Consider the following 19102-nt stretch of genomic DNA (forward strand, 5'->3'; position numbering starts at 1 on the left):
TGAACAACACTTGGCTTCTTTGTCCTAAATACAATAAATGATGACGCATTTATCACTTGCTCAAATGGTATGAAACAAAGATGCACTTTAAAAGCAAGGAATCAGTTTCCTCTCAGTCTTTCCACTCAAAACTTTAATAACTCAACCAGAAAATGTCTGTTCTGCTTAGTGGTCACAGGGTTCATAACTCAACATCCTCCCTCTGTCTCTTTCAGTAGTCCCACTGATTAGAGCTGGACAGCCCTCTCCTTTCTTCCCAGACTCCCTATTGCTCAGTCACTGAGTAGCCAGGATAGTTTGTGTGGGAGCAATACATTCCAGTTTAATATTTGACTCTGACTCAGACCTGAAGAGGGCACGGGTGGGAGGAATAGGCACAAGAAACAGAAACAATAAGAGGATGACAACATCAGAAGAGTATTAGAAGTCTAAGGTCATTTTTTTAATGAAACTGTTCAATAAATCAGTACACACCTGACTTTCTCACATTCAGAGACATAAATCTTATTTTTAAATCATAAAACTTACATGAGAAATTAGGGAATGACACAGCAATTAAATACTTCATGCAATCATGTAACCCACAGTACTAACGCAAATTTAAATAAATACAGTGTTGTTAAAAAGTATTTGCCCACTTCCTGATGTTGTCTTTTTTTTTTTTTTTTGCATAATTGTCACAATTACATGTTTCAGACTATCAAACAAATTTAAGACAATAATCCAATAAAGAATAAAATACACTTTGTAAATTATTTAAATTATTTAAGGGGGAAAAAGCTATCCAAACTCATGAAAAAGAAACACGAAAAAGTAATTCCTAACATCATAAAATCAACACACTATTTCAGAAGTAGAACATCCTACCAACAGTCATCCATGGTGGTGGTAGTGTGATGTTTTGGGGCTGCTTTGCTGCTTCAACACCTGAACGACTTGACTGATGGAAGCGTCATCAAGTGCACATCAAATTTGTCTGACTCCATTACCCAAGAACCTAATCAAGCACATTTGGTTTATGCATGAGGACAGTGACCCCAAGCACACAAGCAAGTGTGACCTTGCAAAAAAAAACCCCAAAAAAACCCAAAATGAAGACTTGGAGTGGCCTAGTCAATAAGGTGCTTTGGCATGACCTTAAAGCAGGTCATTCATCCTTGAAAACCCTGCAGCTCAGCTGAATTAAAATGAAAGACTTATTGCCAGTCATTGCAAACCCTTGATTGCAATTCTTGCTGCCAAAGGTAGCACAATCAGTTATTACATTTAGGCTTTTCAGCTAGGGTTAGGTAGGTTTAAATCAGGGGTAGGCGACTCCAGGCCTCGAGTGCCAGTGTCCTGCAGGTTTTAGATCGCACCCTGGGTTAACACACCTGAATCAAATGATTAGTTCATTACCAGGCCTCTGGAGAACTTCAAGAAATGCTGAGGAGTCATTTAGCTCTTTAAATCAGCTGTGATGGATCATGGACACATCTAAAACCTCCAGGACACCGGCACTCGAGGCCTGGAGTTGCCTACCCCTGGTTTAAATGATGATTTAACAAAATAAATGATCATTTAAAAACTGCATTTTGTATTTACTCAGGTTATCTTTGTCTAATATTAAAATGATGATGATGGTCTGAAACATGTAAATGTGATAAATATGCAAAATAAAATTAGGAAGTAGGAATTGGGAAGTATTGTATTCTATCAGCCACTGTACATACATGTCTGGAATACATTTGAAACCAGCCCACCTGGTGGCAGTGGTGTAGATACAGGTTTTTTCTGGTAATGGAGGACATCCTGTGCTAAGATGGTTGAGATACTGGATTTGTAGCTGGAAAAGATAAAAATAATCGTTTGGTATGTTGGCAACTAAAGCTTATGCAATATTATTATTATTTTTGCAAACATTAGTGTCTTCAAAATTTGTTTTATATTATGATGCATGAAAAACCAGCATGCACAACCTGTTTCCATAAAAAACACACTGAAAAACGTACCCACTCCACTGAGGTCGACTGTCTCTGCACAGCCCAGAAAGCGAGCCACATGTGGCGAGCAGGAGACAGGTTGTCCCTGATGTTCTCTCAGGCAGCGCTCAAACTCCACAAACTCATTGGAACACTCCTGCCTGATCTTCTGGATGACTGGGCTTAACATAGTTAGAGGTTAGATTAAAATACGCCTGGAAAATATTTACAGCAGGATGCCAGAATCACTCGAGTAGGAATGACAGAACAAATAAATGGACTTACTGTGATGATGTACATTGTGCAACATTCATCTTCAGCTCGTGACACTTCTGCTGCCATGTTGATGGATTGGAGGCTACACATAACCCATACGCTTCCATTTCTTTACGGCAGTACTTTGCAGTTATATCCATAGCAGCCTGCCTGAAAGGTGACAGATTTATTTAAACCAGTGCGTGAGAACAGATAAGAACTATCACTCCTGTGTGCAGTAAATTCAACACGATAAAGTACTTTTCTGGAGGATGCAACAAATACTTGTAATTAGTTACATTAGATTCTTTATCTAGGAAATACAACGTGTACGTTGTGTAACTGATTATTTAAAATTCTTACATGTTGCTTCTTTTATGGTGTTTGAAACGAGGACGCTAATCAGCCAAGGTTACACCACCACTACTTCTGCATGTGGAACCATGCCTGGACAGGAAAGCCAATGTTTCTATAATCTTATTGGTTCAGGATTGCATCAGTCACACACTCTGGCTACGCCCCTACAGTGACGTCACTTTCCTTAAAGGGGAAAGCCACTTGCTCGATAAACATGCAAATAAAGTCTACATTTTGCCAGATACACCCCTATATTTAGAAGTGTTAATGTTTTTAATGTTTACTTTAAACAGTAAATTTTACAAGTATTTCGAGGTAAAAACAAAAAAAACAACGTTGTTTTTCCCGGTTCAATCGCGTTGTGCCAGCTAGAACATTACGTGTCTTTACGTCGTTACGTATGCGGAAGACACGGCCGTGGGAGCGAGCGATTCAGTAAACGGGCTCTGAGGGCAAAACCGCTCACCGTTCCGTGTGTAGATTCCTATTTTTACAGGCTACAGCACGACGGGTGGTGGTGGATGATAGAGGGGGCCAGAGGGGCGAGCACAGTACGATGAATGACACCAAGAAAGACGGGAGAATAGCTGCAGACGGAATCCGGGGACCGGGTGAGCTGCAAATGGCCCCCTCTGTGAACCATAACCAGCATGACAGCGGCACCGGCGATGAGCTGGTGAGCTCGGTGACGCTGTACAGGCGAAGGCCCCGACTGCTGCACGGCACTGTGCTCCCGTTTCTGGCTTTTCTCTACCCGGGCTGGCTGTACGTATGGCTAGGAGTGTACGGAGCCCCAGATTATCCAGAGGCAGGCCTCCTGGCGTTAGCTGCTATCGGGATCGCGCACGTCCTCACAGCACTTTCCGGTTATTGGTCTGTGCACGCGCATTGTTGGCTCACTTGTTCAAAGGTAAACATAATTAATAAATATCTTATTAAGCCTGCTGATATCCAAATAGATCCCACTGGTTTGCCCTTCTGTGTTTGTCTATGTCAAAGGTCAGGAACATCATGAGCTCAAGTGCAGGTACAGGTGTCTGAAACCAGTGGAGCAGAACAGGTTTTCTGGTTATAATCACTGCACTAATTTCATGGACACAAATGACCAAACTTTCACCGTACATCTCCACATTTCCCTTATAAAATCGTATTTTAAATCTTCGCTACAACATTTAGTACCTTCATTTAAAGTCATCAGTATACTTTTGGACATTATTTCCAAATTCACTGTGTTCTAAAACGGGGCAGATGTGAATCAAAAAAGGCGTAAAAACCTACGTGACTTTAATCCTCCCAATGGGAGATTGACTTATTGCTGAAAGTTTATATAGGAACATTTCTTGACTAGGATGGAAGCCTCCACACCAATAACTGGTGGGCGTATTATGTATCTAAACACAAGTGGTCTGTGTACAGAAAAGCAATGAGTATGTGAAATATTTGCATAATCTTATTTGTTTGTTTGTTTGTTTTTTATGTCCAACTAAGTAAAGCAAACCTAATTTGGGGGGAAGAAAACCCTGGTGCTCAGCATTTCTGTGTTTACTTAGCAAGCAGCTGCATAAGAATAGTTTCCCCTTCACAAAATCAAAGTTATATTTGCATCAATAACGTAATCAAGCTCAATTTTACAGTCAGACATAAAAGTTAAGTATAGTTTTATATTGAGGTCCCAGTATAGTTTAGCAGGTTAAATCTGCCCTGAGGCTACTTACTGTGCTTTCTTGTCTTCTCTTTACTTTCTTAATACAATAAAGACTAAAAGCCCACAAAATATAATGGACAAGTGCATTTTCACATTCTGCCTGAAATGCATGTTTGCTGTACATCAGGGAATGCTTTATTTTAGAGGAACAAAATTCATGAGGCACACGACTATGCCAAAAATAAGTGTGACTGTTGTGTGTGAATTTGTCACCTGTCTTTTTTGACGTCTGCAGGAGCCAGACCCAGAAAAGGCTACGCTGGCAAAGGTCATACCCACCCCCAACAATGGCTCCGCGGAGCTAGTAGCACTACAGAGGGACCAGGTCAGTGCACATAATTTACTCCTGGCATCCTCTGAAATGATGTGGATTTTGTTGTTGATCTGGAGCATGCTTCCTGTTGACAAATCCCAAGGTTTTGAAGCAACACTGTCTCCTTTGTCACTTTCTTATGAATGCTGCTTATGTGTGAACCTTCTGGGAAGGTTTTTGGTTTTACTTTAGGCAAGGAAAATAATTTTAATAGCTTACAGTCTGCAGCATTGATAGTCCCATGTATCATGCTTGAGTAGTAACAGAAGTTAAATGGGAAAGTGTTGTCTTGCTGTCTCTGCAGTCTTGACAAAGTGCTCAGTGTTAGGTTCGCTTTCATAGCAGATACACTGGTATACTGGAGATAAACCATTTTCAGTTTACCCACTGAAAAGGCCACAACTTTGTTGGATCTTTTTCTAAAATATTCCCCTACTTGAGAGTACATATAATTTGCTATAATTAGACATGATGTGAAAATTGTAAGGAGTATCAAGTGCCTTTCAGCCTTTTGTGAATGCTTCAGTATACAATTTCTTATTTTGTCCAACAGGATGAAAACGGGGAAAGAACTCTGTCTTTCGAGTTTCAAAAGATCCGCTACACCTTTGACTACAAAGAAAAGAAATGTTTCCTTCCAATAGCATTTCCCATAAGTAACCCACTGGGATACTTTCAATCCTGGCGTGGCTACCAGGAGGAGACTGAGCTCAAAGCTGCAGAGAAGCGTTATGGCACCAATCGTGCTGAAATGATTGTTCCAGATTTTCTGGAGCTCTTCAAAGAAAGGGCCACAGCTCCCTTTTTTGTTTTCCAGGTATGTGTGGAAGTATTTGACAGGTTTTATATTTCAAAAATATATGTAAATATTCTTGCATTCATGTATTGTTACGCACCTTCGTCCATATATCAGGTGTTTTGTGTGGGGCTGTGGTGTCTGGATGAGTATTGGTACTACAGTGTTTTCACGCTGTTCATGCTGGTGGCATTTGAGGCCTCTCTGGTCCAGCAGCAAATGAGAAATATGTCAGAGATTCGGCGCATGGGAAACAAGCCCTATATGATTCAGGTAGGGTTGATGTATTTTATTGTTTTGTATGATATGTTTTGAAAGTATAAAGCAAAAAACATTATTGTCAATATTGCAGACAAGCCAAAGAAATCCTGCAATTACATTAATTATCATAACACGTCAACATCTAAAATATATTAGATGTTAAGTGAAGAGTTGGTTCTTATAGTGAATATACTTGTTGTGGGATAAATGCGTAGTTCTAAAAACCTAATTTTAATAATGGCCACATAATCAGTGGTTAGCAGGTAGTGACACTGGTCTGAGAAGGGACCAATGAACCAGGGTCAGAGTGTTGGAACAAATCTGATTCATGCTTGCTTTAACACAGGACCATGGCTAATACAAAGCTATGCTGAAAGCATCACTGAGCGTTGTGATTTGTAGTTCTCTTGCCTTAATTGATTTGAGATTTGGTAGCAAGCTCATCAAGGATTCTTGCAATGTTTTGTTTAATCAGTGCAAGTATTTAAAGCAGCCCATATTAAATACATGTATTTTTTGACAGGTATATCGCAACAGGAAGTGGAGACATATTTCTAGTGACGAACTTGTCCCTGGAGACATTGTCTCAATTGGTGAGTCTCCAGTCAATGTTTTCGTGATTTCTCAACACAAAAATCAACTTAACTCTGTTTAGCTGTGGCTAAATGTATATTCTCTACTTCTCTACCTAATAGGGCGCTCACCACAGGACAACTTGGTCCCATGTGATGTGTTGCTGCTTAGGGGCCGTTGCATTGTGGATGAGGCCATGCTAACTGGAGAATCTGTGCCCCAGATGAAGGTTAGAAACATATAGGTGATTACAATGTCTGATTATTCAAAATGGCATTAGTCTTTGTGTAGCTCAGCTAATTGCTAAAAATATGTGGTGATCAGGAGCCAATTGAGGACTTGGACCCAGAAAGAATCCTGGATCTTCAGACAGACTCTCGCCTCCATGTCATCTCTGGTGGGACTAAAGTAGTTCAGCATAGCCCGCCTTTAAAAGCCAGTGCTGGACTCAAGCGTAAGTCCTAATTCCATTTTCTGTAAATGATTCCTGATAATGATTATGTATTATATATCTTTTTAAGATTAGGTGCATGCTTTAAAGTCTTCTTCTTTATGTGCAGCGGTAGACAATGGTTGTGTAGCCTACGTACTGAGAACAGGATTCTACACCTCTCAGGTCAGGAATTTGCTTACTGCATTTATATTCTAGTTTTGATAGCAATCTATAGTCTGTGTTATGTCATACCCGAAAGTGTATTAAATGTGTGTTGTCAAACTTGCCTCTAGGGTAAACTGTTAAGGACAATTCTCTTTGGTGTGAAGAGAGTGACAGCGAACAACCTGGAGACCTTCATCTTCATTCTTTTCCTTCTTGTGTTTGCCATTGCTGCTGCTGTTTATGTGTGGGTTGAAGGTGAGAGGCCAAGAATGAGCTTACTGAGATGTAATTCATAACTAACACGTCATGTGTCTGGAATAAATTGTATCTAAATAATGTACTTGTGCTTTCATCCTGTTAGGGACCAAGGACCTAAGCAGAAACCGATACAAGCTCTTTCTGGAGTGCACGCTTATCCTCACCTCAGTGGTTCCACCAGAACTTCCCATAGAGCTTTCTCTAGCAGTTAACACATCTCTTATTGCCCTAGCTAAACTTTGTAAGTCTGTGTGCATGACTTGTGTTTGTTTGTTGAATATAAGATGTGCACTATAGCCTTAAACTTTCCTAGATATCAGCGCTGAATGTGAAAAGGAAAATGGCCACATTAGTTTGATCAGATATTAAACCAGTTTTACCCTGCCAGCTCCGTAGCACAAAGTCTGTGTCAAGCCTGAATGCACCCACAGTATTTCCATGTGACACGGACAGTCTCTTGCTATCTGCTACATATGAGAGAGAAAAATGGCAAAACCAAAAGCTGAACAAATTCCTATGATTTTGTTTAGATGGTCAGTTTCAAACATTTAGGCATTTAGATTAGATTTAGATGTAAAAACTTGTGAAGACTTGGAAAGGCAGCTTATAAAACAAAACTTGTAACAGCAATGTTTCATTCTTCTTTTTCTACTCCTCAGATGTATTTTGCACAGAGCCTTTCAGGATACCATTTGCTGGGAAAGTGGAGATTTGCTGTTTTGACAAAACAGGAACACTCACCAGTGATAGTCTGGTAGTACGAGGAGTAGCCGGTCTTAGGTAAACACTTTCAGCACCGATATTACTGTTTTGCCATAACAGCAAAAATTGTGAAGCACAATGACAAAGCATACTACACTGTACTTTAGGTTGGTTAATATTTACATACATTTACGTTACGTGGAACTTATTTTTTATGACAGAGAGGGGAAGGAGGTGATGCCTGTATCTGAGATTCCAGTTGAGACACACAGGGTGGTGGCTACCTGTCACTCACTGGTCACTATGGATGATGGACAACTAGTTGGAGATCCACTAGAGAAGGCCATGCTGACTGCTGCTGACTGGACCCTTACAAAAGGTACCAGAAAGTAATCCCTTCAGATACACAGTGCAGGGAAATGGCTTGTGTGTGACAGAACATGTGCAGTATAGACTCATGTTTTTGTTAAATAATGTTTCCTTTTCAAATTTTCTCATGCTTGCATTACCATACCCGTTGTGTTGAGCTTGTAGTTTATCTTAAAGCAATGCTTATTTTTAAATACAATTGTACTTTTACAGCAAATATTAGTATTTGGGTACATCTGTCTTTTACACAATGCTAACTTTTGTCTCTTTGACCAGATGAAAAGGTATTTCCACGAGGCATTAAAACCCAGGGACTTAAGATCCACCAGCGTTTCCATTTTGCCAGCGCTCTAAAGAGGATGTCTGTCCTGGCCTCCTACGAGAAACTTGGCTCCACTGAACTCTGCTACATATCAACTGTTAAGGGCGCTCCAGAGACACTCAGAGGAATGGTATAGGCTGACATCCTGAAAAAAATGCTCATGTCTTACAGCATAATCAAGTATATCCTAACATGTCTGTCATTGTAGTTTGCAGAATGTCCTGCAAGTTATGACCAAGTGCACAAGGAAATGTCACGGGAGGGAGCTAGAGTGCTGGCCTTGGGCTACAAAGAGATGGGACACCTTAGTCATCAGCAGGTTCTTGTTTCATTTTACTCAGAATGTTCAGATATTGTCTTATCTGAAAATAAATTTGTTTGAAACTGACCTGATTGTTTCTGGGTGATCACAAAGGTTCGGGAGATGAGTCGCGATGCTCTGGAGTGTGACCTTCATTTTGCTGGGTTCATGGTCGTGTCTTGTCCGCTTAAGAATGACAGCAAAGCTGTCATCAGAGAGATCCAAGAAGCATCTCATCATGTAAATAAGCAGATGTTGCAAAATTACACAAATGTACTGAGTAATGTTTTAAGATGCTTAATACATCTGTCTTCTTTCAGGTTGTCATGATCACAGGTGATAACCCTTTAACGGCATGTCATGTAGCAAGAGAACTCCACTTCATCCAGAAAGAACACACCCTTATATTACAGCCAAGCTCTAATCAAGGTAAGAGGAGTATCGCATTATAGAACTACGTGTGTTACTCAAATAACGGCCTAGGTGTTTAGATCAAGAACAAAACATGTTATGTATTAAAATTATGTTTTTTTTCCAGGTACATGGCAGTGGGAATCCATTGATGGCACTGTGTGTGCACCACTGCCCCCGCCATCCATTTCTTCATTTGTGCGCGAGTTTGACTTATGTGTAACAGGGGAAGGGCTGGCCAGATTGAGCTGTGATCCCCGGCTACTCCACACCCTGTTGCCTCACATTCAAGTGTTTGCTCGTGTCAGTCCAAAACAGAAGGTAGGGCCCTAAGCACCATTGGATCCCTTAATAGTGTTATGATTCATACTTTTGAAACATTTCAAAAGATCAACTCATAGAAATTTATCCCTGGGTTACATTTAGTGTGCCTCTATATGCAGCCATGGGAAAGTAGCTTAACAGGTTTTAAAAAAGGGGTGGGTGGGTGGGTGGGGGGGGGGGGGGGGACCTCAGTGGAGTGTGGCAATCATTTGTTGTTGTCTATGTCAAGCACTAGTTATCAATTTGTTGGTGTCAAATTTTAAAATCTTAATTGTTTCTTAATAGTAATGAGAATATTACAGTGGGACCTATCACAGAGTACAGACAGGTAGTAGTTTCAGAAGTCTGTTTGTAGTGCATTCAAAACAGAGGCATTTTATACCTGTAAAAAAACAGGTAGTAACTGGAACACATTTGGTTAGACTTCTCTGGGGTTTGTTGAAATGTATTTTAGGAAATACTGGCAGTGTTTGTAACAATACTTTACTCATCCATTGTGTTTCAGGAATTTGTGATCACCAGTCTGAAGGGGCTGGGTTATGTGACACTGATGTGCGGTGATGGTACAAATGATGTGGGAGCTCTGAAACATGCTCACATAGGTAAGATTTATCAGCTATAATTGAGTTAGCATTTATGACACCAGCAGATTGCAATGATTACTTTTTTTCCTCCTCCCTCAGGTGTTGCACTATTAGCCAATGCCCCTGAGCGCATGCCTGAAAAAAAGAAGCGTGGAAGAGAAAAGGAGTCATCCACATCAGAAACCAGACCTTTACCGCCTGTCACTTCAGGAGGCAAACTGAGCTCAAGGGCCGCTAGACAACGGGTGATGGCCCAGAGAGAAGAGCAGCTTGCAGCACAAAAGGTGTGTAACTGTAATTTGCTTAAACTCCAATGACTCTTCTTGAAACCAATTTATATTCATTAGTCTACTGAATGTAGCACGCTAGTCTGTCCTGCTAGTCTATTCTGCTCTGTAATTACCTATCTATCTAGGGGTAATTTAAAAAAATGTTATTCCTAGAAAAGGTCATTAACTTGGCTTTTACTTGAGTAATAAGAGTTGTAGTACACTGGTGTTAATATCAGGGTTTTTCTGGAACAGGAGAGGATCAGTCAAGTCCTGCGTGAACTTGAAGAGGATCAGGTACAAGTAGTGAAGCTAGGTGATGCCTCCATTGCTGCTCCCTTCACCTCAAAACTCTCTTCCATACAGTGCAGTAAGTTACACAACCTTTTGATTTTATCTCTTTTCATAATCTACACCGATCAAACCATCTGTGTTTAACCATTTCTAAAACTTGTTATTTTGTGTTTGCCCCCAGTCTGCCATGTAATAAAGCAAGGCCGTTGCACTCTGGTAACAACACTCCAGATGTTCAAGATCCTTGCTCTCAATGCTCTAGTGCTAGCCTACAGTCAGTCTGTCCTCTACCTCGAGGGAGTGAAGTTCAGTGATTTCCAAGCAACTCTGCAAGGTCTCCTTTTGGCTGGATGCTTCCTTTTCATCTCTAGGTCAAAGGTGAGAATATTTACCTAATGTTTTTCTTCTACCATGACATCTGTTCACCATGTTCAATTACAGTCAAACTAAGAACCTCTTTTCCTCTTTGTCTAGCCACTGAAAACACTGTCTCGAGAGCGGCCCTTACCAAACATCTTCAATCTATATACAGTTTTGACTGTGCTCCTGCAGTTTGCTGTTCACTTCTGCAGTCTTGTTTACCTTTACAAAGAGGCACAAAGTAGAAGTCCGCCCAGGTAAATCAAATTTGGACAGAAAGGGACAACAGGACAAAAAATTAATGAACAAATAAATAAAATCACTTCTGCTTTTATGGTTAATTGTTTACATTGTTAGTATTGTTCAGATATGGTTTGAACTTTCATTCTTTCACAGATAAATTCCAGATGTAATGGACTAGATTAGAGATGTTTTTCTCTCTCCAAAATCAGCCAAGACTGGGTGTCCTATCAGTAGTCAGCAGCAGTTTATGTAAATAAAATAATTTGAAGTTGATTTAAAAATAAAATATGAATGGCATTTCAACATCAAATATTCATTAAGTACTAACATTTTCTAAGGCTCTTCAGATATTGAAGTTTTTTACTTAAACTGGGAAAATCATTTGAGTTACTTTACTTTTTGCTTTCCTATCTGCATGTTATACAACTGGATATAAAATGTTTTTAATTTATCTTTAAATGTCTTATTGCATAGGTCTCCTAAAGAGCTTCCAAATTTTAGTAACTTGTTGCTTTATATGTGTTCTTTGTACAATTCCAAAGGCATAAAATGTGCTTGCTGTAAGGGCCACAGGCCTCTTAAATGACTTGACTGAGGATCTCTTTTGCCTTTTAAATGCAAAGGCAAAAGAAGAATTAAGCCAGGAATTTACCATCCTGGTTTAACCTGCTTCTAATTTGTTTCTAATTTTTACCTGATTACATTACCTAATTTATTTAATGTTATAGTTTTGTATAGTTGTTTAATTTTTTAGATTTTAATTGTGTCCTCTCATTTGCAGAGCGGAGCAGTTTGTAGATCTGTATAAAGAGTTTGAACCAAGTCTAATTAACAGCACCGTGTACATCATGTCAATGGCCATGCAGATGGCCACCTTTGCCATTAACTACAAGGTATTTATCCTTAGTATTAATATTTGTTATTGCTGCATCTTTAAAGCGTTTATATAGAAGACTCAAAGCATTTGTCTTTGTGCGTGTTAGGGTCACCCCTTCATGGAGTCTCTTAGCGAGAATCGACCTCTACTGTGGAGTATCGCTTTGTCAGGTTTAGCAATTGTCGGACTTCTTACTGGATCCTCACCAGAATTCAATGAACAGTTTGCTCTTGTAGATATTCCAACTGAGGTGAGCTGACATTGTTTTACTATGCATTGTTTTGTTTTAATATCCTCATAATAATTATATACCTCCTGATTGACCTGTCTTCTTCTTCTTGCAGTTCAAATTCATCATTGCCCAGGTTCTGGTGGTGGACTTTGTTGCTGCTCTGCTGGTGGACCGTGTCTTGCAGTTCCTGCTGGGCAAAGGAACTCTCAGGCTGCCTTCTTAAACTTGGTGCCAACAGCAACCACTGCCTTTACCAACCAAACTGTAAAGGGAGAGATGATGTTGGAAGAGGAAGAGAATGAAAAGCTGTTGTGAAAAATACGGGACAGCTGAGACAGTCATGGCGTACAATACTGCACACTGTGTATCGCTTCCTATGTCCTGCTCTGCCCTCCTCCTTAACCATCTGTGTTTCTGTATTTTCATCAAGTCTATGTTTGAATTGTTTTCATTCTTTTCCTCATGACTCATTTTTTTCCACATTTCTCTCTTTCCTTATCTGTTGCTCACCACTGTTACAAAACGCCATGAAGACAGCAGTATTGAGTGGAGTGTGAGATTGTGCCAGCCAGAGTGAAACATACAGGCACAAAAAGGGGCATTCTCCAAGAGAATTGGGAAAGTGTTTTGGATTTTTTTGATTCCCCTCCTTGATTTTGTAAAAAGTGGAAACATCTTTAACAGACTTATAAAGACTTAATACAAATTGTGAAGTCTGCCACGTGTTTTGTCAAGGTTGACCATGTCCAACTGGTCATGAAAAACCCTGTTCCTTAAGATAGGTAAGTAAAGCGTGGTCAGGGACTTGTAGTACAATGTAAATGTACAAAGAAGGTTATTATTGAAAGCGTTTATCTCATGGGACTTGTGACACTGGCCAAAACAAATGTGCCATTTCACCTAGCTTCAGGTTATCAGAGATGCCTGTGAGCTCTTGAACTTTTTGTTTACTTGCTGACTGATCTAACAAACATGTCGGTCATAGAAGCACACCATATATAATCTTTGAGCAAAGTAAAGCATCTTAAACAAACCACCATTCTCAAAAAGATTAGGGAGAATTTGGATTTCAGTGTGGATCAAGAAGTGTACCAATTACTCAATTACTTTCCCCTTTACTGGGACATAAAATCTAAAATGTGCTTATATACTCAGACAGTGTCAAGAATAGACAATGGGAAAGGTGTCAATTATTTTCTGAGAAGTTGGCTTTAGCTTTTCATTAGCTGCCAGGGCTAATTTTCTGCTTTACTAATGAAAAGACAGATGGAGTGACAGATTTAAACACAGTTAGTGGTAATTTTCCTCATTGTCAAAGTTTCACAGTTAACATGTATATTAAGTCCTAAATAACCGTATTTGTGTTTCTTAAACTTGCTGATGGGGGGAACATTTTAGCCCTTTGAAATGTAACAAATAGTTCCACTATTTTTTGAAAAGGTCATTTAAAAAAAAGTGAAAAAAATCTTTTGAAATGGTTGAACTTGATTATCACTTGAATTTTTAACATTTCACACTGTTTTGTATATGGATGGTGCATCCAATTTTATATATTTTTGATACATATGTACACTTGACATGAAGGTGACTTGGCAGCTATGAACACATTCCAACCAGGGGCCAGTGAACCTTAAACTCTGCTGTAAACAAATGAAGAGAAAAAAAATGCTTTCACTGCAACTCTCTAATTTTGACACTATGATAGAGATAGAGATCTAGAAAGATTACTAGGATGTGAATATGCAGATTTGAGTGACCAGTAGGGGAATGCTGGATCCATTATGGTAAAAATTAATTGCAATGAAAAGAGTAAGCACAGAAACTGAAACCTTAACAGGAAAATCTAAAAGTGACATGCAATGTATCATCATAGGTTAGTGGTCTGCTAAAAAGCTTGGGTAAGTGTTTGTGCATGATTGGACAAAGGGAGCACATGAATGACAAGATCTGTGCAATAGAGGTGGTTGCAATATTAATCACTTATACTCCAGTTTAAGTAGGTGGCTTCTGAAATAGAGGAGAATTTTTGGCGTAAATGTCCCAGCAAGAGCTGATTGTCATCCATAGTTATTACTTAACAAAATGAAATGTACTACAGAGTGCTTTTGACAAATAACAAGGGTTTAACTTAAAACTAAAATTGCCAGCAGTCAGGAAATGCCATAAAGGAGATTAAGCAAAAGGCCTAAAATTCAGAGGTCACAAAACACCAGAAAATCATCAGATAATCCAAAAGAAATTCAACCAGGTTTTACAAAAAAGACCAGGTATGGAGCTGATCATTTACATTGGGCAACCCCAGTAGGTCGAGCTTGATCCAAGGAGGTGTCAGAACTTGTATCCTGAATTTCTACATGTCATTACAATATAGGCATATTGTGGAGCCACATATTTTACTTCACTGTGATATTCAATATGTAAAATAAAAAAGAAAGAAAAAGTGACACAACTCTTTGGGAATATGCAAACTACATGTCCTGTGTCTTGTGTTCTACACACAGCCTTTGTACATACCGTGCACCACACGGCTCCTAATAACCTTACAAAGTTAAACACTTTTCCCGAAAACCATCATATCTCTATTCAAAAGTCAATGTCTGTAACTACACTGAAAGTAAAGGTGGACTGCTTTGTCAACTATGTTTAAATGCTTCGAGGGCATTCGCTATGTTGGCCGCGATCTCGTTTGTATATGTTAATGCCAAACTACATTTCCCATGCTGCTTAGTTCCCTGGAGGGGTGTGGTTTTTTGGGCGCGCTGGGTGAACAACTATTTGAAAGAAAAATGGCGGAAAAGGATTTGGAAGTTGGTCAAGACGGGTACGTATCTTGGTTTATAAAGCCAAACGCAAGCAGTTTATTATAAACAGGAGTTGATGAATTAAGTATTTTTTCTTAAAGGCTTATGGCTGACAGAGGTTTGTTGAACGAAAATCACTGTAGTTTGCCGTTGCTTAGCAAAGTAAAGTTTTCAGCGATACGTAATAGTATTTTTTTTTATCCAAATGTATATTATTAATATTTTTGCATATGTGTCGTTGTCTTTTAAATTCGCAAAATATTCTTACAGTTGCGGAAGTGTCACCTTAGCTGACAGCCAGAGTGAGGTAAGGCATTTTAACTTACATTTAAGCTAACAACGTCACTCGTGCTAAATATAATGTTTTTCAACCTGTGTTTACCAAGGCCAACCCAGGGAAACAGTCTTCGAAAAGATGCTCTCCCACAAGTCCCGGTACATCTCCCCCACCCAAGTCTCCCCGTACCGACATGATATCACCCACAACAGAGACGCCAGATGTGGCAAAAGGGCAACCAGACATAGACGTCCAAGAGGTTCAGCCAGAAAATAGTGATGAGCATACAGGGTCCTCTGTGAGCCCCACTGCACACAGGAAATCCTGGAGGAGGTCTACTATAAGCCGAAGATCTCTCCCTGCCCTTCCCAATCCATATCAGGGTGAGATGTGAGGCTTTATGCCCATTGTAAAGTATGGTCATGGAGTGGTTTTTTTTCTTCTTCTTCTTCCTCTTCATTTTTTCCCCCTGCAATATAAACATTTATCTATGTGTTTACGACAGCTTTGTGTGGAAACATAAGCACATCCTTATCACACCATGAGAGGATCGTGAAATTAATGGAGGCTTCGATGAAGGTATGATCTTAAGAACATTAGCTATAACAAACTGAAAATTTAAATAACTAGGGGCAATGTTATACTGTTCATCTCACTGCTAAAGCTTGTGTGTGTGCTTTTAAACGTACCGCACATTTAGAAAATTGACTGAATAAATGGAGAAATAAAGCCATTTGTGTAAAATCATTCAGCTACAATCACAGTTAACTGGAAAGATCTTGGTTGCATTACTTTAGTGGAGCACATGTAGTGAATTGTCAAGATTCCTCAAGGTTATCCACCTAATCATCTGTTTTATCCCTAGTTGGCAATAGGAAGAACTCAAAATCAGCTTCAGTCAGTGCCAAATGCCTCATTGGAGACTTTTCAAAAACAAGGTTGGTGTTCATTTGATATACATTGGATTTGAGGCTCTTTATTGTATGATACAGAAATATTCTGTTTATTTTCCTGGCCTTTCTTTGCATAGTTGAGCACATCCAGAAAGAGTGGGGTTGCCTGGCCGATACATTACATAATGAAACACATCAACAACCTTCTAGTGCAGCCAGGTATTGTAGTTGTAATTTATGTATCCAGTAATTCACATGGATTATAATTTTTTTATTTTTTCCATACTTACTGATTATTTTCTAGTGTTTTTTTTTTTTTTTGCTTCTGTTTGCTTTTAGATCTAGTAACCCCGCAGTGCAAAAAGCCATGGAAAAATACCAAAGAGCCATTAACAGGCATGTTGTTCTTTATGCCCTTATAGCCATTTAAAGAAATTACCAGTCAGCCACATGGTATTCATTAAAGCAACATAAATTTTTTTCAACTAACTCTTGTGTTTTAGGCTTCAGGCTGAAAGCGAATCTTGGGAGACACTGCTGAACAAACACAGAAACAAAGCAAAGGAACTGGAAATGTGAATATATTTGTTCTTATTGAAGAATTACTATATCACTGACTCATTAATGTTCCATTATTGTCTTCTCAAAACTTTCTTGGTAATCTGCTCCTTTATTCATTTCAGGAAGGTGGAGAATGGCCAGGAGACGGGTGTATCGCTAGAGTCTACATCAGTGGCCCAGTCCTCACAGCACCTTTTCATACAGAGTAAACCTGACTACCAGGCTGTCCTGTGTAAACAACAACCCCTACTTCACACCATGTCCATGATTGTATGTTGGATTTTTTTTATTTTTTTTATTTTTTTTTTTTTTAAATCATCATCACTAGAAAACTTGAAAGCAATGTGAGCTACACATCCTTGATTAACCAGAGTACATGTGCTGGCTTTTGGGCACTTAACATCTAAGTTACAAACTTTAACTCTTATTGCTGCTTATATTTTAGTGTGAGTTTAGTGTGATTATTTGTGATTATTTTAAGAGCATATACATGAACAGTCAAATAGGAAGAGGATCAAATCAAATAAAAACGCCTTAACTTCAGAACTATATTCATCTGTTTTGCAAATGCTATGCAATGAGGTTTTGTTTTTTTCTTCTTCTTCTTTGCCTTTAGATGGACACACAATGTAAGATGGTTAGAGAGCTTCTGTCTATCAAAACACACTCTCAGTTATTGGTGAAAGAAACTAGTGGCCGGCTGGGTAATAGTTTTGTCATTATTTTTTTTTTTAGCATGCAACTGTTTAGGCATATTAGACAAGGGTTTAATGAACTGACTGACCAATATGATTTCTTTTTCTACCAGCGGCAAAGGCTGGATTTCAGGATCTTTCATCTGACGTGCTCAGGAATCTTATGACAGCACCTTTATCCTCTGCAACTTCATAAGGAAGGAAATCATTAGCAGTCTGGCTTCTGGTGGACCATGGCTTTGTTTGGCTTATATAGTATGCTTGTATGTGTCTCTGTTAATTTGACCAGTATGTGATTTTTCTTGATTTGATGTCTTGTTTCATGACAAAGTCAACTCTAATGTTTTCCAAGTCAAATAAGGCTGTTTCAGTCAGAAGTAGAAATGGTGATGGGCGTTGTTCAGGTAATGCTTGTGCTTGACCAGCAGATGGCAGTAGCTGGCTATATAAAGTTGTGATAAGCTTGGTAAATCGCCAGCGCGGTTTTTACGTCAAGGTTTAATTAAGTACTTCTCACCTGTAAAAACCGGTGACTGCTAAGACTGGCAGATAATAAAAAGTTGTTTGTGAAAGATTGTCACAATCCTGCAAAATAAAGGTTACTGCTTGTTCATCAATTTAAAAAAAAAAAACTGCAAGAAATCCCCACATCCAGGAGCTGATGACCTGTCTGAGGTGATTTGTATCAAAGTCAAAAACTAATATTGTATTTATTGAGTGAAGAGTAATGGCGTGCATTTGATGTGACAGCTTTTGAAGTGGTTTGACTATTACTATACTATAATTATTCTCACCAATGATAACCGAAAGAATTTGGTAAGTACACATGGTCAGTATAGTATAAATGATGTCAGTAAACTATGCAGAAATGAAATACGTTAGCAGCTTGAATTGACTTGTACTACTGGAAAACCGCAAGCGATTGAATACAGGTGGATTTTCATTTGGGATTATTCAGGGTTCATATGCTCATCCTCAGTCACATTTGCTCTCCTTTCGGTGCCGCATCTATTTCACTTCATCAGTGTCCCCTGACCATTCAGGAGGAGGCCCCTCCCCCACAGTGACTCACCCCCATCTCTTGCGTTTGGCTTGGTCACTGATGCAGAACGAAGCTTTGACATTGTACCAGTCAGTCAAAGCTTTGTTCGCTGTCTCTCCGATGTCTTGGACTCATTTACTCATTAATGTTCATGCTTAATTTGCTTCTCTGATGACTACAGCAAGAAATCCCACCGCCCCCCTTTTGCCAGCATTAAATAAGAGTAAATTACTTCCTCTGCTTTGCAGTTGTGATCTCAAACATGGAGTATGGCGAATTTTCCATCTAAATGTATTCAGGAGAGTGATGCTTGTCCCTGTGCTCTCTAGCATAGGAACAAGCAAAGAGAAGACAAGTGGGGTTGTGACCGTGAGAGCTGTGAGTAAGGGAGGACGGTGCACAGCAGGAGAGATCGATTCTTATTTAGATGAAAATGAGGCTTGATGCTTGTGGGGTGAGAGGAGGGCA

General features: G+C 39.3%; 3 protein-coding genes across 5 annotated transcripts; 2 read left to right on the top strand and 1 right to left on the bottom strand.

Annotated features, from left to right (window-relative positions):
- Positions 1–775: 775 nt before the first annotated feature.
- chchd5 (coiled-coil-helix-coiled-coil-helix domain containing 5) lies at positions 776–2627 on the bottom strand. Its single transcript, XM_085352603.1, has 4 exons — positions 2580–2627; positions 2247–2387; positions 1992–2143; positions 776–1825 (listed from the first exon to the last, which is right to left on the bottom strand). Coding segments are annotated over exons 1-4 (324 nt in total). The 5' UTR covers positions 2582–2627; the 3' UTR covers positions 776–1796.
- A 362-nt stretch (positions 2628–2989) lies between these two features.
- Positions 2990–13045, top strand: atp13a1 (ATPase 13A1). Its single transcript, XM_085352604.1, has 25 exons — positions 2990–3483; positions 4514–4603; positions 5145–5408; positions 5505–5660; positions 6172–6241; positions 6344–6450; positions 6546–6675; positions 6782–6837; positions 6948–7074; positions 7181–7318; positions 7737–7857; positions 8001–8158; positions 8425–8600; positions 8679–8789; positions 8886–9011; positions 9092–9200; positions 9310–9503; positions 10012–10108; positions 10190–10374; positions 10615–10729; positions 10835–11031; positions 11128–11270; positions 12038–12149; positions 12240–12383; positions 12478–13045. Exons 1-25 carry the CDS (start codon positions 3130–3132, stop codon positions 12586–12588), a joined length of 3591 nt encoding a protein of 1196 aa, XP_085208730.1. The 5' UTR covers positions 2990–3129; the 3' UTR covers positions 12589–13045.
- Positions 13046–15082: 2037 nt separating this feature from the next.
- dsn1 (DSN1 component of MIS12 kinetochore complex) lies at positions 15083–17788 on the top strand. Of its 3 annotated transcripts, none has more exons than XM_085352606.1 (11): positions 15083–15186; positions 15437–15477; positions 15542–15826; positions 15949–16022; positions 16309–16381; positions 16474–16555; positions 16676–16732; positions 16840–16911; positions 17020–17167; positions 17514–17601; positions 17706–17788. In XM_085352606.1, the coding sequence occupies exons 1-11, from the start codon at positions 15083–15085 to the stop codon at positions 17786–17788; spliced, it is 1107 nt and encodes a 368-aa protein (XP_085208732.1). The 3 variants fall into 3 exon arrangements, with proteins under 3 accessions (XP_085208732.1, XP_085208731.1, XP_085208733.1); XM_085352605.1 differs by having other exon boundaries at positions 15437–15473; positions 15553–15826; XM_085352607.1 differs by having other exon boundaries at positions 15152–15186; positions 15437–15473; positions 15553–15826; positions 16682–16732.
- Positions 17789–19102: the final 1314 nt, after the last annotated feature.

This window comes from Diplotaxodon limnothrissa, linkage group LG4, assembly GCF_057381915.1.
Source record: "Diplotaxodon limnothrissa isolate DT_005_m linkage group LG4, D_limnothrissa_male_GT1.1, whole genome shotgun sequence".
NCBI classification, from domain to species: Eukaryota; Metazoa; Chordata; class Actinopteri; order Cichliformes; family Cichlidae; genus Diplotaxodon; species Diplotaxodon limnothrissa.